Raw genomic sequence first — 18,798 nt, forward strand, 5'->3', positions numbered from 1 at the left:
AACCCGTTGTCACAGCTAGAACGTTTTCGTAACCAACTCCCAGTTAATATTAGCTGCCTACAAGTCGTAGCTGTTGAACCTGCTGCATGTATATGGGAATGGCTCCTGCACGCGTCATGGGCTAGGGCTTTGTCTTACGACTTGGGTAATGCTACCTGAGGAGTGGAGGCTGTAGTAGTTGATACTGTATATGATAAGACTGGAACTGTAGTGGGGATGCAGATGCACATAGTGTGAAATCACTGGGTTACAACAGTGTATAGGTAATTTGCCATTGGATGCTGCAGGGCCCTCTTTATGCCTGTTGGCATTACAAAGTTTTTCATTCAAATCACTTACGGATACAGTGAGCTGTATTTCTCTATATATCTATATATAACGTATATCTGTGAGCAGCAGAGGACTCTCCATGTGCATCTGTTCGGCAAGGAAATAAAACCAAAGTCTATTCACCTGTTTCCTAGGCTTTTCACTTCCTGTGTGTGTTCCACTTCCTGTCGATTTGATCCAATGAAACTGGTCAGATGACTAATGATATCCAATGAAATCCGACAGGAAGTGGAAAACACACAGCCTAGGAAACAGGTGGATAAGAAGTCTGTTCAATCAGGCGCAATCTTGGTAACACCCAGATAGAAGTTCTGACTAACAAGACTGCTATCTCTTTGAAATGGGAAGTAAACTATGTGTAAAATTATGACATACAACATATATTTTAATTCCATGTGTAGGAACATTGGCAAATGAGGTGTTAATATGTCCCAAAGGACCGGTAGGTAGCGGCCGATCATCAAATTATTGGCTTATAGGAACGCGACAAAAGCAAAAAAATATCCATGAATTCAAGTCTCCATGGGGAGACTAATCGATAGAAAAAATGCCATTTTGGGCCTGAACTATCCCTTTAAGGATGCCTGTACGCATGTGCCATCTACCACCTCATGACACAGTGATATTAGCAACATACAGTACACGTTTATGATTGATGGACTTTCTTTATGAAATGCAGACAAAGCTGCGCCTGATCAGACAGTTTTGCTGAGAGTTTAATCGTACGTTGTCGCCGGTGCCGTTATCTTCCAGAATACTCCATATACCAGGGACGCCGATTTATGTGCGCACTACTGGGGGCGCCGCGCTCGTTCATGCGCGGCCAGCGCGTGTGCGCACGAAAAGTTTCGTTTTTTTCCCAGGTTTGTTACTTTTGTTGTTTTTTTTTTGTTACTTTAATGCGGTTAATTCGATTAATTTGGTACAAACAATTTACTCCATGAAGTGTAGATGTTGGAGATTTTTCCTTTTTCTTTTTTGGTGATGAGTTTGTGATGGGTGCTCGTCATTTCTCCTGGGGGCTTTAGCCCCGAGGCACCCACAGTATCGGCGCCCTTGCCATATACTGTCTGTGGTAAAAACAAAGGCCGAGGAGGCACCAGGGTATTGAACTGTCTGGGAGGACTGGTGATGACAGTACCACCCGTAGTGGCTGATAGGCTGGTGGTTTTGCCGGGGGGAAATAGCCCAGGGAATGACTGACTCCCTCCCTGGGTGGAGAGGTGGTAGTGTGGAGTTTCTCTCAGACAATAGAGCATTAAATTCAATTAATCTGAACGGCCTTGCACAGCAAAGCGGAGGGAAGGGCATAAAACTCCTAAATGAGATTTAGCCCCTTCCCCCCACCCCCCGCTCATTCACCCCAATACCCCTGCACCCTGCCTCAACCCCTGGTGCTCATCCCTGCCCTGCCAGGAATGCCAGGAGGTGATTAGAGAGAGGGATGTAATCAGAGCTGGGGCAGGTGCGTGTGTGTGTGCGTGTGCGTCTGTGTGCGTGCGTGTGTGTGTTTGAGGGTGGGGGTTGGGTCCCAGCTTTCCCAAGGGATGTGGCACGTGCTTCCACAGTCTGAGTGTGAGAAAGGGAGTGTCTATGTTGTCTTGCATGTTTGTAGGCCTGTCACAAGTATTACATAATTGCCTATTATGTTTTGCACAATCTTCATAATCATCTCCAAAAATGTCAAAAATAGCAGATCTACAAGCTTGTAGATAGGCTATTTCCACTATTATTTATTTTTAAGTATATTAAGGTAATCAAATGTGTTATTTGTCATATCTGCCCTGTGCAAACTTTGTTTACGAAGGCTAAAAGCCAAACAGAAATGTGTTTTTTATTCAATAATGTTCAACGACAGAAACACAATTAAATCGTTCATCACAATTATTTGAGCGACAATTAATCGTCAAGTAAAATGTCATAATCGTGACAGCCCTACATGCATTTTCCTTTCAACTGGGCCTGTTGGCGAACACCTGATGTATACTGTACTTCTACACATTTCATAGGCTAATTCTTTGTCTCTCTTTCACTCAGCGAAGAAGATAAGAACATCTTTGACTACTGCAGAGAAAATAATATCGACCATATCAGCAAGGCCATCAATTCCCAGAAGGCGGATGTCAATGCTAAAGATGAAGAGGTAACTTTGGGGGGAAAGTCCATAACATCAGATGTTTTTTCTGAAATTGTCACCGTGACAAACTGAGATGAATATGGCTAATTGTGCTCGAGTAGCTTCTTACCATAACAACTTCCTTTGATTAACTTTGATTGCCATAATATAATTGCTTTACACAGGTAAGAAAAGGGAATTCACCAGGGATGGTTTGTGGTCATTACAAGTCTAATGATTTTCAACAGATCAAAGCATTATACAGTAGTATTATATAGTTGTAGAGTGGGTGTATAATGTGTTGGTCTAAATGTTCTAAGCCACTTCTACGACCACAAGGTGTTTTCTGTTTTGACCCTGAGATCTATTCATCTGCGCTTGAGTCATCCCTCAGCGGCGTCTCCTCTCTTTCAGCACAGCCATCTTTTAAATCAGGAGTCAGTTACTGGATGAGTCAAAGGCTAGATGGTTGAGGCAGAGAACACCACTACTGCTGTTGTCAGTTTTGTTCTACTCATCTGCTGTTCAGCATGAACACCAGCAGAGGGCAGTGGTGAAGTTCCACATCCGCAAGAAGCATGGTCTAGTCTAGTTCCACAGTTTAAGGGAGGGAGGGTGAGAGAACAACACAGAGAAAAGTGGAAAAGAAACAAAAGAGTGTATTTCTCACAGAAGTGTGTGTGTGTGTATGTGTGCGTGTGCGCAGTGCATTAGTGTTACTTTAGCCAGCTGCCGGTCGGAGCCTGTCTTTCATGGCTGCTTGTAGCCGCTAATCTCTAAATAAATAGACTTGCAACTTAAGACGGGAGCTGCCTCTGTCATCCACAATAGAATAGAAGTTTGAATTCCGCCTACTAGAAATAGCAGAATGGAACATTTTGGTCTAAAGAGCTTAACATTTGTAACCTGTAGCTTAACATTCCAGAATAGAATAGCTTTTTTTGGCCTCAATCAAAAGAGACCGGCTTCCAGCGGAAGCTGAAGTAGTGTCCAAGAACGGAAAGTTTCTGTCAATGGCCTCACAATACTGGATATTGAAATATTGGTCTCCATCTCAAATAAGCCCCCAATCGCTGACGCAGCCAGATAGGCCTCATTTAAAAGTTAGTGCGTGCAGTTCAGTCAGTGCTAGAAGCTCTGTCCGATATATTCCAAGTTTGTTCTGGGCTGTGATGAAAATGTGAATAACGGTCAGCAACCGCAGCACACCTGGAGTCGAGCGAGTGTGTGAGAGAGAGAGAGAGAGAGAGAGAGAGAGAGAGAGGGAGAAAGAAAGACGTGAACCTATTGGTATTCTGGCCCGCCTCATAAATATCCATTCTAACATGCAGCCATGGTGATCAATATGATTTAAGCAACAGAATAGGACTTAGGGAGTTTGCTTTACCTAATTGGCCTCACTGAAAAATGAGCTTGTGTGGTTTTATTAGAACAAGGCGCTTGGAGCTAAGGAGGGGTGTGTGTGTGTGTGTGTGTGTGTGTGTGTGTGTGTGTGTGTGTGTGTGTGTGTGTGTGTGTGTGTGTGTGTGTGTGTGTGTGTGTGTGTGTGTGTGTGTGTGTGTGTGTGTGTGTGTGTGTGTGTGTGTGTGTGTGTGTGTGTGTGTGTGTGTGTGTGTGTGCGTGCGTGCGTGCGTGCGTGCGTGCGTGCGTGCGTGCGGAGGGGGGGGGCTGCTGATCAAGAGGCTAGTACTCTCGTTTTGTCCAGAGTCTCCCATCAATCAAGCCCTAAAGACTGTGTGCCAGTTTCTGCAATTTGTCCTGGAGCTCCTGGTCTACTGTATGCCTGACCACCAGCAGCCTTCCCCTGCTTACACACACACACACACACACAGCTGCTGGCCCCAGCTCATTCTGTCAGCAGCTCGTTATGGAGCTGAGGTCTGAAGGCTCTGAGTTCTGAATTGTACTGCATAATTTATTTTTTCTGGAGGCTGAGAAACGGATTGAAGTCAAGTGAACTTTGTGGACCAGGAGTTTCCTTTCCTGTGTGATAGGCTGTGTTAGAGGAAGAGGAGGACGATGTTCTTTCGTTTGTCCTGGGGAACATATCAGATTAACACACACACACACACACACACACACATGTGTCACTTTTTGATTTGAGATAAAAAGCATTATTTTATACTTTGGCTATTCAAAAATAGCAGATATACAAGCTCATAGCGCGGCACCGAGTGCCGCGCTATGAGCTTGTATAGCTTGTATATCTGCTATTTTTGAAAATGTGTGCAAATCTTTTAATATATATTGTTTTAAAGCAAACATTTTTGTTTGCTTTACCGAGTGCCGCGCTACGAGCTAGTAGATCAGATATTTTTGAAAAAACGTGAAAATGTGTGCAAATCTTTTAATATATATTGTTTTAAAGCAAACATTTTTAACTCAAATCTTTGCTTCTGGGGGTCCCTGTAACAACATATTTTGAGATGGAGGTCCGTGACCAAATACATATAATTTTGGGGGTCCTTGACATGAAAACGTTTGAGCACCACTGATATAGAAACAAGTTTTTTCAGAAAACTGTTGGGATTTAGAAGAATGTGCAATCAAATATTCACTTACAAGTTGAAATGTTTGCACACATCCTCTGGTGTAATTTGATGTGATTGTCTCTGTTTGAGTATAGGGCCGGAATCTCCTGCACTGGGCTTGTGACAGAGGACATAAGGAGCTGGTTTCTCTATTGCTGCAGAACAAAGCTGACATCAACAGTCAGGTGAGCAGCATCAATCCGTTTCCCTCTTTCTAACACATACACCCTTATACACAGACACCTGCTCAGTCACCCCGCTAGAGTTACACAGACAGACTTGCCCCAGACAGTGGTGGGTTCTACAGCATCCCCCCCAGTGCCTGTCTTTGCCCCTCCAGCCCTCTCAGGAGGTCAACTTTAATTCACTTTGTGGCACAGATAAATCCCCCGGGGCTTTAACCCACAGAGTTAGTAGGTAGCTAGCTAGCGCCTTGTTTAGCCTCCCCATGTTCAGCTGCATCTAGGCGACTTTGGCTTTGTCGGTAAGCTGGCTCAGCTGTGCATCGGCGAAATTAATACTGTGTTTGCCCCGTGGCACGGTACTGTGCAGTCACCGGGCAGCGCACAGAGGCTTTAACTGTAGGGCCGAATCAATTGGAAGTAATCAGGCAAATTGTTTTACATTACACAACCCACATAATCAGGACATTTCGCAAATGACTTTCTCTTTTGTGGTCATGTGTGGTCCTTTTGTTGTGTGTGCTGTCAGGAAGGGGGGATGAATTTCTGGACGGATGGCTCATAAAGACCACACAGTGGGCTAGCTAACTGTGAAACACTTTGCAGATGATATACAGCTTTATCAGGCTCGTGACAATAGAGGGGGAATGATGTCGAGATTGAACAGGTCCTTTTGGAAAGCAAGGCCTTTATACAGTCATGTATCTATCATTAAAATATGAATTAATCTCCCTTTATGTCAGGAGACGTCACTGGTAAGGAACTATTCATCGTTGTCCAGGGCCTCATATAGGATAGCTGAATGTCACTAGGTTTACCTTTATGCCTCAAATACTTTGTCTTAATCTCTCTCCTCACTTCATGGTCAGAGGACGTAGAAAGAAATGACCCATTGAGTTTTATCTGTCTATCTCAAGCCTTTCCCTACTTAAAAAAGATTCTCAAGCAAATGTCTCTTAGTGGCATCATGGAAATGATAAAATCATGTTTTTTAGGCCATTTGAGTACATTTCCACTTGAATATATCACAGTTTAATCCCCTCTCCACCTGCCTCTTGCCCAGGTGTCTGAGGTGTCTAGCCAGCTGCCTGAGGTTAAATCTGAATATTCAGGCAACTAGACTTGTGCAGCAGAGCTAATATGTAGACGCAGATTTATGAGGTGGTGTGGGGGTGGCTGAGAAAAAATATAGCTAACTAAATCATACTGCACTGTCCCACTGCCAAATTATCCCACTATGTTAATCTCCCAGAAAACGATGTACATTATGCTCATTAGAACCCGCTTGAATGTTATTTTTGTTTTGTAGCCATGTTGCACTGATGTTGTTAATATTGTGAGGTAACCTCTTGAATAAGAAGAAAAGAATAATACATTTTCTGGGTTGATTTTGTATTCCATATCATCTGTGATGCTACCCTTCAATAGTTCTGTGGATGAGAAAATGGCTTTCCCTGTGTGAGCGTTTTTGTTTTTGTGAGAAAAAGTATATGGGCCGTTTGCAGGCAGTCGGAGGGCCTCGTAATCTCTCTTGACCTCTACTAACTGCAGAGCGACCGGTAAATAAAGATCAAACATGATTTATGCTTAATTTGTTGATTAAAAAAGGCGGAGGACTTAAGTAAAAAAAAAAAAAACTATTATTTGCTCGGCGGTAGAGGAAAATCGTTTGAAATTAATCAACTGATTGTTTTAGAACATTGTTCCGAAACCCTGGTAACCTGCATTAGCGCTGGTTTGATAGTTAATCCTGGCTGAAACAATAGGTAGCTGTGTATTTGAATACCCAGATCAGAACTCCACCACCTGTCAATGGCAGTGGTGGAATCCCCCCACCCCTCACCACAAGCACTGCTACAATGTGGACCCCCACTCACCATATCACTGCTCTCTCAGCTAATACGGCCAGAGAAAGTGGGGCAAATGAAGCTGAAGAAAGTGCTTTGTATTGTGTAAATGAAGAGAATGAAGGCATCCTTGGCAAACCTGGACCTACTTTCTGTGTGATGGAATCTATGTAAGCCCATTAACTAGACATAAGATTAGGTTTATTCTCTAGAAATGCCATCATATGAAGACCAATAAATGATCTAACCTGCATATTGAGACGTTTGGAAATTCAAAATGCAGCCATTCAGAATGCAGAGAATTTTGTTTTTCAAAAGAATGTCTAAAGGATTAAATTGGTAATGGGTAGCGATTGTGCCAGCAAACCGCTGTGGTACTTTAGGTGTCACGACCTGGCCTAAAGCTTAAGTTTGTGTGTCCTCTCCCCCTGTGGTAATTATGTGTCCAGACACAGTAATCCAACACCCACAGCTAAGTGGTGCGTACACGCAAACACAACATTTTCCTTTTCAGGTACAAATCCCTACCCATCCTCTCTAACCCTTCAGATGACTGTTTAAAACCAACAAACCGCTGGGTTACCATAGAAATATGCATTTATAGAAAGGCATGGCCAGTTGGAGGCAATTGGGAGTTGAATTGGGGGGCTTATGCCAGAGGTGTCTCTAGGCCTAGGGCTTCCTGTTTCTGTGAGGGTCAGGGATGGGCTAAGTGGGCTCTTACAATGTCAGCTTTAACCCATGAAGACCTGAGGCCGATTCTACAAATGTCTATCAGTTTTCTGAAAAACGTTTGTTGCTATATCAGTGGTGCTCAAAACCTTTTCATGTCAAGGACCCCCCAAATAATGTCTATACAGCTGCGGACCCCCATCTCAAAATATTTTGTCCCAGAAGGAAAGATTTCAGTAACTTTTAAAGCGAACATTTTTCGCTTTATATATATTCAAGGATTTGACCAAAAAAGATTTTTCAAAAATAGCAGATATACAAGTTCATAGTGCAGCACGAAGTGACGCACTATGAGATTGTATATCTGCTATTTTTGAATAGCCAAAGAAATCTAAAATGACACGGATGCTTTCCCGGTTTTGATGGGTTAAAAGTGTGATCACCGAGGAGGTAAATGGACACTGCGAGGCACTGGCCTGACCATGAGGACAGACAGGTTGACAATGAGGACAGACAGGTTGACGATGAGGACAGACAGGTTGACGATGAGGACAGACAGGTTGACAATGAGGACAGCCAGGTTGACAATGAGGACAGACAGGTTGACAATGAGGACAGCCAGGTCGACAATGAGGACAGACAGGTCGACAATGAGGACAGACAGGTTGGCGCGTCACAATCACAGCGAGAGGAAAGGAACAGCGATGTGAATGGAATGGAGGGCTCATGTGCATGCATCTCCTCCAGACGCTCACATTTCACATCTCCCCTTCGTTTTCCCTCCCCTCTGTCATCCCTCCCTCCCTCCCTCCCTCCCTGTGTTTCTAACTTCTCTCGCTTTCTCCGTATCTCACTCTCCCCTCATCTTCCTCTCCCTCCTCTGTCCCCTCCCCTCCCCTCTCCTCCTCTGTCCCCTCCTCTACTTTGTATTAAAACAACATGATCCATGAGGCGGGGTGGGCGACTCGCAGCACCGCTAATTCTAATTAATCCAGCGTGGTCGCGCGGCCGCGCCGGGCCCCAAGCGCTCCCAGTCTATCAGATAGAAATTCATAACTTAATTGAGGTCAGAGCCTCGAGCCGGCAGAACAAAAGTCTCCAGCCAGGACCAGCTAGATCAATAGTAATAAATATCTGACTGGGCGGCATGGGCCCGAGCAGCTAGAAAACACACAAACTAGTCGGCTGCCACATACACATGTGGACCACAGAGCTCACAAATACCTGCTTTGTGTGTCGCCGTCTGCGCTTTTGTGTGTCTGTGCGTCTGTGTGACTGAATGAACTCAGAGGTGGAGTGGATTTGTGATGCTATAGTAGCCTACTTGTTCTCTCCCAGGATACACACCCATTGATTTGTTATTGATGCGAGGTGGGATTCTGGGAGACATAGGTTCAGTGCCTGAGCACAGGTTCATCTGTCTGTAGTTGTTTTTTTGACGTTAAAGATGGACCTGGACAGTAAAGGCGAGGTCGTTTGACAGACTTGAACTTCTTGCATTCAGTGTGCAGGGAAGTGAAACTTCAGAGTGTGTAGGATTGATTGTTTAATGGGATAGTTTACTTTGGTTAACATTTTGAACAGTTGGAGTGCCTGCTCAATGGTGGCACTGACCATTATGTTCCTTGTGAATCATGATGAGGTGAGTTATCCTGTCTCATGCCTTCCCTGTCTCTCTGCCCTCGTTTTGCTGTCTCTCCACACTCTTCTATCTAAAATAAAGCAGAAAGTGGCCAAAAGAAAAAATCTCAAAAAATGATAGTCTATTATTCTTCTTATGATCATTAAATTATTAATGTTTGATGGAAAATACGTTTTCTTCATGTCATTGTTGGTCTTTATTAAAATGATATGTAATGACCATTAAGCAAGGGATAATGCATGGGGAGGTAGTCATTATTGAAATTTAAAGCCCGACAGGGCGATTTAATCGCCCTGAAGGGCTTTAAATTTCACACTCGCCCCCCATTCTATTTACTGCCGATTTGCCTGTAATACCGCCGGATTTGCCCCGGGGCGACTGTGTTTTGGGGCGAGCGTTTTGGTATTCCCCCGTTGTTGTGCCACGATAAACAAGGAAGCGCAGTGGATCAAATAGAATGACTTCTCGGTTATTGCATCGTCTATTTCTCACTTCAAATGTTTTCAAAAACATTCTTGAGAGCAACGTTTAGTTGTAAATGACATTGTTTGTTTGTTTACATGGCTGTCATGTTGGATAAAGCATATAACCAAGCAGCACAGGTTGACATGAGCAGGTGTTCTGAGTCTCTGATTACACAGCGGTCCGTTATTGAGCTCAGCGGTCATTATCCAGAAATAATGACCGATGACTGACCAATCAGAATCGAGCATTCAACCAAGCCGTGTAATAATAAAAAATAATGTTCATCTATGAGCCTGGTGGATGGAGAGATGGGTTTTACAGTGTTCTGGTTATATTAAACTTTGTGTAATGGTCAGGAGACAAGGTCAAGGTGCAACAGCTGACCAAATAAGATGTTTGAAAGTTTCACGATTGCATAATTGTGATTACACAATTTTTCAATTATATTCTTTTAATTGTACACTACAGCCCTATTGTGTCGAGTTATCTACCTATTAATCTCTCTCTCTCAGTCTCTCTCTCTCTCTGTAACACAGTCACAATACTTCAATATAATGTTTTGTAGTTTCTGTGTGTTTGGCTTTTTTTCGAGTTGACCTCCCCGCGCTCCAGCACTCATGGCTTTCTCGTCTTTGTCCTCTACCTTGGTGTCAACTACTAGTGTGATTAAACGGGTAAACACGCATTCATACAAACACGTGCGCGCGCACACACACACACACACACACACACACACACACACACACACACACACACACACACACACACACACACACACACACACACACACACACACACACACACACACACACACACACACACACAGAGGCAACAACAGCGGCTGATTGAAATTCTATGGTGGAGGCATTATTACACGTTTGTATCCCGCCCCTTTCCCAGCACTGCCTCCTATAACTAATGGATCAGTCACCCAAGTCATAACAAATATCCAATGGGATTCGTCATAATGGTGTGTGTGATGTGTATTGTGTGAGTGTGCGCGCGTTTGTGTGTGTATGTGTGTGTGTGTGTGTGTGTGTGTGTGTGTGTGTGTGTGTGTGTGCGTGTGCACGTACACAATGTGTACGGTTTTGTACTTCACCCCTGAAATGTATAGGGTGTAGGCCTATAAGAGAGAGAAGGAGGCAGGATAGGAGGTGAACCAGTAGAATAAGGGATGGGAGGAGATGGTATCCAAATATACTGTATACAATATATACACACACAGTAAAATTCTCTGTGTTGATTTTAATTAAAATCAGAGTGTACACATGTAACCTTATGGTTTAGTTACATTTGTACACTCTCTGAGTTAAGGGCCATTCACATCCAGCACTATAACTAGAGTGATAACAACTGCATTATATACATATATCGTTCACCATTGACTATAGTTGTGGTGTGAACTCTGCCATCCACTTGACTTAGAACAATATTTAACCCATTAAGACCTGACATTTTGAAATCCTGTTTTTCGGGAAAAAATATAAAAAAATAATTTTCACGATTTTTCAAAAATAGCAGATCTACAAGCTCATAGCGCGGCACTCGGTGTCGCGCTATGAGCTTGTAGATCTGCTATTTTTGAATAGCCAAAGATATCTAAAAATGACACGGATGCGTTCCAGGTCCATATTTATAGTTATAGTTATCATGCTGGTGTGAACGGCCTTACTGCACATACGTATATAGTGTGTGTCTGTGCGTCTGTATATACGTATTGTGTGTGTGCGTGTGTGCGCACGCGTCTCCACGTCTGCAGCAGGCAGCAGGGTATAAATGCAGGCAGGGTGATAACAGCTACAGCAGCCAGGGTCACAGTCTCTCGGCTCCCTGCCACATATTAATACTGGTCTCTAAGACACTCCCACACCTCAGTGCTCACATTAATACAGATATTTAAGAAGGCCAGCCCCGGCTTCCTCTTTTTAATAGGCCCAGTGACGGCCCAACTGTAATTTATTGCTCTCCTGCATTTTCAAGCTCGTGGATGTGTCTCCGCCTGCCTGCCTGCCTCTCTGCCAGTATGTGTGTACTGTATGCACTTAATGGCTTTGTATGCATCCGTTACTGTGCATGTGCAGAGGTGGCACTATTTTCCTTTTCTTTAACACACAGTAAAATACTGTGTTAATGTTAAATCTGAGAGTGCTCAAATGGAACCAAATTGTAAGTGGATAAATTAACACTGAGGAATTTACTCAGGATTGCACTTTGCAGTACAATTGACTAAATTCACCGCGTCATAATAGAATACCTGGCCATTTTTTGAATGCCACAAAATTGTGTTTTTGTTTGGTTCATATCTTTTTGAAGTTTACAGATGAAAATCCTGGTAGTTTCTTGCACTCTAAATTAAATGAAATGTTATTATAATGCCAATTCACAAGTTGTCTCAAGACACTTTACATATACTGCAGAGATCCGACATTGTCCCACCCTAAGCAAGCATACCTATATCCAAAGAATTCATATAAAATCTTTTTTTTTGTGCATTTTCTGCCTTTATTTATGGTACAGTGGAGAGAGACACGGGGAATTGAACCGCGGACTGGATGCTGTCAGGCATGTGACTGGTACGCACCCCAACTACTCGGCTACGGGGCACCCCCCCCCCCCCCCCCCCACAATCTGGTCTTCAGTCATAGCACGCGATGAATCCAGGCTTGATACAGGGCATGCTACTTGGATGTGGTGTGATATCACATGCCGAACACCAATCAGAGCCTCACTAAAGGCATCATTTACATGCCTGCTGAGAATGCAGGGCCGTTGAGTGATACAAAACAAGCACTCCTCCATTATTCCCGACACCATGTGGGTCCCGTGAAAGAGGAGGTTGGCTTGTTATGATTTCATCGCAGTGTATGTGATTGGATATTCTCTGTGGATACTCATTGGATAACCCACGTTCTGGAGGATCAAACTTACACGTATTCATAGATACTGGAATACTAAATGAGGACGAAAGATAGAGCAAAGATAAAGTACTGAAAATGGCATTTAGAGACATTTTGGGGAGAAGAATACGTAACATTTTATTGACTATAGATATTTTCTGAGGAGTTAAACCACACCAGGGGACAAGTGGACAGGGACTTTAAAGCCAACCAATTAAGCCACCACATTTTCAACACTTGACAATTCATACAGCGCACATGACCAACTCACTGGTTCATATGTGGTGCGTTATGTACAGCTCGATGAAAGCTGTCGCTGTGTAGTGTTAAACGGCCCTTCCGGACCTAGATATAGTTATGAATCTGTAATACGAGCACTCAGAAAGGAGCCAATGACTTGACAGTAATAGTCGGGCGTAAAGAGCCATTCAAGCAGGTAACGGTCCTCTTAGCCATCATCAGCTGTTGTTTTGTTCTTATTGGGCACTCAGTGTGCGTTTGCCTACACTCAACTATTTGATTTCCATCGTTCTTAACCGTCCACATAAATTGTCGGGAGCATTAAAGCTGTCCTCGACCGCTTGCAGACGAACAGGGAGGAGGGGAAATAGAGAGAGTGAGCGTGGGGGATACAGACAGAGAAAGAGAGAGAGAGAGAGAAAGATGAGGAGAGAGAATAAACAAAGTAAGTGTTTTTCCTTCCATCAGTCTTTGGCGGTACTCAGCTTTATGAGTCCCTCACTCCAAATGCCTCAGCCCACAGGCTCTCCCTGCCTGCCCGGGCCATTGATTTTCATATTACACTCTTTTATGTATTTATTTATTTAATATATTTCTTTTTAAACATCATCGATGAGCCACGGGAGGACAGGCTGGACTCCGGGCGATGTTAATTTTCAGTCTAACCCTCTTCCACTCTCCTCGCTGATGACTTAATGGAGGCTAAGGTGTCCCATGGGAAAAAGCAAAGCCTGCATGGCGGGGGGAGGAGGAAGGAGGAGGGAGGAAGGAGGGAGGAAGCTGCATGGGAAGCGGATAAAGTGAGACAATGAATGAGTGAATAGGAAGGAGACAGAAGTGAGAAAAATGAACAGAAGACCAGATACATTTAGAAAGAAAGAGATTTGAGAAAGATATTGATGAAGAAGTGAAGTTGGTTTAGCTCGCTAAACCTGTGCGTCCATGCGTGCGTAGGAATGGTAATGGAGATTTAGACTAGAGTGCTTAAGGTGCTTCGCCAGTAATGTTTGCTCGTGCTGTCACTGGCCTGTCCCACACAGTAATATTCTCACTGTTAATTTATCAATTTGTTACACGTTGTAGAAATGTAACCAAATGGACCTGTATGGGATTTGACTGCGCACACGGTGCTGTAAGACTAGTTTTGGGACAGGACGACCTATGTTGTGTTGCACATACAGCCAGGCAGGCAAAGGGGGGTCGGCCCGGGCAACTGAAGGACGGTTCCTGGGCGTAGGGGGGTGCAGGGCGGTGAGTGTGGCGTCAAGCTAATTTGCCCGTGGGTGGCGTGGCTCACACGCGCTGAGTGGCAGGCAAGGTTAACTCTCCCTGCTCAGAGAGGGGACCCCAGATTCAATTAGGGCTGGCCCCTGTCTGCTGATCCTTTTAACACTGGGACCTCCCCAGCACACACACACACACACACACACACACACACACACACACACACACACACACACGAGAGAGAAGTACACATAAACAACACACAAATGCATGAACGCAAATCTATATAGGGTAGAAAAACTGATGCAGCATAGGGTAAACACACACACACACACACACACACACACACCAATGCAAACATAAACACAAAAGCAGAGTTACACACAGGCAAGTGTGAAGATTGTTAGGCAATGATATAGCTACAATCTGATACATTGAGTACATGTCTCTCCAGTGTGGCGTGGTATGGCACAGTTACTGTACCCTAACCCTACACAGTGTTCAACCCCTGAGAGTGTAAACATGTATCCGTAAGGTTCCAAATTAACACTCTTTTCTTTTTTTGCTGTGTACAGTAAATGTTTGGCTATAGCCAGGACACAGTGAAGGAGTGTCCTCTATCTCTCTCTGATCTTCATGCTGCTGTCTGATTAATGGCACCTGCTCATCATAACGCTATCTCTCGTGATCTGCATATGAATGGTTCCCAGTCAGCTATCGATTACTCCCCTTCACCAGGCCCTTCATCCCAACATACACACTCCCTGGAGACGACACTCTTCTTCTTTTCTCTCTCTCTCTCTCTCTCTCTCTCTCTCTCTCTCTCTCTCTCTCTCTCTCTCTCTCTCTCTCTCTCTCTCTCTCTCTCTCTCTCTGCTCAGTCTTCCCGGTTCTCCGTCTGTCTGTCACTGGCTTTCCTTCTTGCCGTCTTCCCGTCTTCTCTTCTCTTCACTGACTTGTTCTAATTTTCTGCCCCGCCCCTCTCACCTACCCCCCCCCCCCCCCCCCATCTCCCTCATCCACTGTCATTATAAAAGTCAGCAGCATTGATCATAAATCATAATTGCTTATCCATTTCTACCACTTGTTTAATGTTGCTGTCAAAGACGGATAGGGGGGGCAGGTTGATAGATGAATAACAGAGACGGATAGGCAGACAGAGAGAGACAATGGAACAGAGAGGCAACAGAGAGAGAAGTGGGTGAAAAGAGAGTGTGTGTTATTTTTAGAAGGGGGTGGGGGGGGGGGGGGGGGTAAATTAAGTTGGGATGGAGAGAATGGTGTTCAAGGGAGAGAAATCCCCAAATGGCTTTCAGAACACCTACTGTACCATATGCCCAGAGCTTTTGGCAGTTGGACTGGATTGATGTGATTTGAAAACAAGAAAGCTTTTAGTGTCCATGGGCAGCAGACACACACACACACACACACACACACACACACACACACACACACACACACACACACACACACACACACACACACACACACACACACACACACACACACACACACACACACACACACACACACACACACACAGACCTCTCTTAGGTTTCATATGTTGCAGCAGACTCTACAGATGGTGACAGATTTGACAGAGCTTTACCCTCAAGCCACAGTCTCTTATCTGGTTCAGACACCGAGTAAAATCCTCAGCATTAATCTAACTGAGAGTGTGCAAATGTAACCAATTTGGTTACCTTTGTACACTCCCAGAGTTTTTTCTTTATGTGGTGGACTTGAGGGACCTCTGTGTGTCCCATCTCTAATGTAATTTAGTCCATCCTGTATTCTGTCCTCAATCGTGCCACTTTACAGCTCTCACATCAGATGTGGCTGAAAACAGCATGGTGCAAACTTGATAGGACTCACTCATCATGGCCACTTAGGGCATGTTATCTGACAGATGTGAGGAGGCCAGTGCCTGAACAGCAGTTTCCTGGACTTTTTTTTGTTTTTTGTCTTAGTGATTCTGTGTGTTCATCTGAGCAGAGCTCTGCCTCTTGCTCTCTATTCCTCTTTGTCTGGCCATTGCTGCAATCTCCTAATTTGGGACAATCTGACTGAAGAAGTGAACCTATTGTTAGTTAAGTACATGCATGCATGCATGCATGTACACACATACGCTCGCACACTCCTTGCTTACTCTCTCACAATTTCTCGTCCTCTTTCCCATATATAGATACAGAGAGTGTAATCTTACAATAAATGTGTGAAGTCTCAATACATCTGTACGTCCGTCTGTAGTTCACGTATCTGAAGAACCGTCCGACCAACCGTCTTCAAACTCAGACAACCCCAGGGAGTGCAGTGTCCGACGCCGAGTTGGTCGGCTAGGCAGTTGTCCAGAACCGCCGAGAAAACCGCAGATCCGGCCACTATACAATATGACCATGCGCATATATGGGACTAACCGACTTCTTCAAACTCAGCGTTCACATCGGCGAGGACTTGTGCGGTCGATACGACCAATAGGCCCATATATGGGCATATGTAGATCCAGTTGTCGATATGCCTATATATGGCCATTTGCCTAATGAAGAACTACATCGGCGAAACGTTGCGCCATTAATAAAAATAATTGGGATCTTTAACCTAGTTTACAGATGTTTTCTTTTAACTTTTTGCATATACGGGTATGCCCATATATGGGAATATACTGATGACTTCAGGGATATCCATGTATGGGTATAAAAGGGAAAAGGACAGACAGATATAGATATATCCACATTTGGACACAAAAGGGACACAGAATGACAGACTGGTACTACGCATACTCTGACAATGGGTACAAGGGGTATTGCATTCCCAATTTGCATCAATACCGACCTGCATCGTGCCCAAGTACGCCGGTGCCCAACGAGCATAGTATGTATACATTGTGAATAGTTTGACCTGTTAGGCATAACGGTAAAAAGCATCTCTCTGACTCACTCTTTCTCCTTCATCTTGCATCACATCATCCCTATGGTAGAAAATGATAAGATTTGCGCGAGTTGAATTCCACAGGAAATGCAATCGTACAAATAAACATGTACTGTATATACTGTAGTATTCCATGCTGCAACTAAACATATTGGCTCACTCCCATTAGTGTGCTACACGGTGCCGGATCTCTCCTCCAGCTATTGTGCAGCACCCTGCTTTATTGAGCCCTACACACTGACATCCAGCCCAGCGTTTCTGCAACGCAAGGGGAAACTTTGGATGACATGTAGAAGGCAGAGGTTTGGTCTGACATGCCTCCATAATGGGATAGGGGACAGCAAGTGAAAAATGCTATGGTAGCTGACTGTAGGTATGTGCATACATACATACATACATACATGGAGAGACTCTCTCTCTCTCTCTCTCTCTGGCTGCTTCCAAAGCAAATGGGAGACAATCCAATTTCTTGTGATTCCATCAAGCCCCCTCCTGGATCTCAGAGCATTAGGGAAGGCTGAGAGGACGGCATGCTGACCCTTCACATGCACTCATGCAGGAGGCATGCACTCCCCACATGCATTGAGATGCGCATACACACACATTATATATATTGGAACCCATACTTCTACATGCTTCAAAATCCATATTTGTTGACAATGGCTTTTTTGTGAACAATTTGCTCTAGTCAATATAGGCTGAACTGACATCCTTTGCAATGTGCATCTTGTGGATCTTTTTGAGCTTTTTGCTTCGGTATTATCCAGTGTGTGTGTGTGTACGCATGTGTTTCTGTGTGTATCTGTCCACTGGTGTCCAAATGCGCTTTGTGTGAATGGCTATGTTGTCTCTGTGTGTGTGTGTGTGTGTGTGTGTGTGTGTGTGTGTGTGTGTGTGTGTGTGTGTGTGTCGGTCTAACGTCTGGGGGCTAACGGCAGATTAGCGCTAGCTGCAGATTAGGGCTTAAACCCCTTACACTTTAATTATAACTGTATATGTTTATGTGCATCAAGGTCTCTCACTTGGCCTCAGCTGTAAACATCTGTCACACTGTCCCATCTTATAGAGTTTGTGTGTGTGTGTGTGTGTGTGTGTGTGTGTGTGTGTGTGTGTGTGTGTGTGTGTGTGTGTGTGGCGCCGTGGCCGAGACTATGTTTTCGCCCCTGTCCGTCGGTGTGTTTGTGTCCGTACATCTGTGAGCAGCTAATCTCCGGCACCTTTGGACCGATCGCCATGCACGCCTACTCCTTGGAGGCCAAGAAAAAGCCTCTGCCCCAAATTTCTCACATCTGCCTGTTATAATGCCACCATGAGGCAGATTTTTTTCATATCACTCCTACAAAATTTGGTCCAAATATCACGCAAATCGGTGCACATTACCTCTATAGACATGTGATCAAGACGGATTTGTAATCAGTATTTTACCATGAGGACAATGATCAAATTAGTGTTTGTGTTTTTTACCCATACAGTACATTGTCTACACTCTACATGCTATTTAATTATTTAGTTGAAAACCTTTACACCTTTACACATCAGCAATAACACATTAAAAGTATACAGCAAATCGATTCAAATCAAAGTTTCGTCCAGATGTCCAAGCTCAACAAAGTGACGCATTGCGACGTGTTGTGGGCTTGCAGATATTCCCCAATTGTTTATGATGTTTTGAAAATAGCTGCTGTAACAACATGCCCAAAAATAGGGATGCCATTTTGAAA

At 44.1% G+C, this 18,798-nt stretch overlaps 1 protein-coding gene across 1 annotated transcript in view; it reads left to right on the forward strand.

The window, feature by feature from the left end:
- The window catches only part of acbd6 (acyl-CoA binding domain containing 6), a 35,106-nt gene that overhangs the window by 10,111 nt on the left and 6,197 nt on the right, over positions 1 to 18,798 (forward strand). The window contains exons 5-6 of the mRNA XM_084066863.1: positions 2,368 to 2,473; positions 5,073 to 5,162. Of these exons, the coding sequence (XP_083922989.1) occupies positions 2,368 to 2,473; positions 5,073 to 5,162 (196 nt within the window). The remainder of the gene's footprint in view (positions 1 to 2,367; positions 2,474 to 5,072; positions 5,163 to 18,798) is intronic.

The sequence above is a fragment of the Gymnoscopelus microlampas genome, assembly GCF_963454915.1.
Source record: "Gymnoscopelus microlampas genome assembly, chromosome: 9".
NCBI classification, from domain to species: Eukaryota; Metazoa; Chordata; class Actinopteri; order Myctophiformes; family Myctophidae; genus Gymnoscopelus; species Gymnoscopelus microlampas.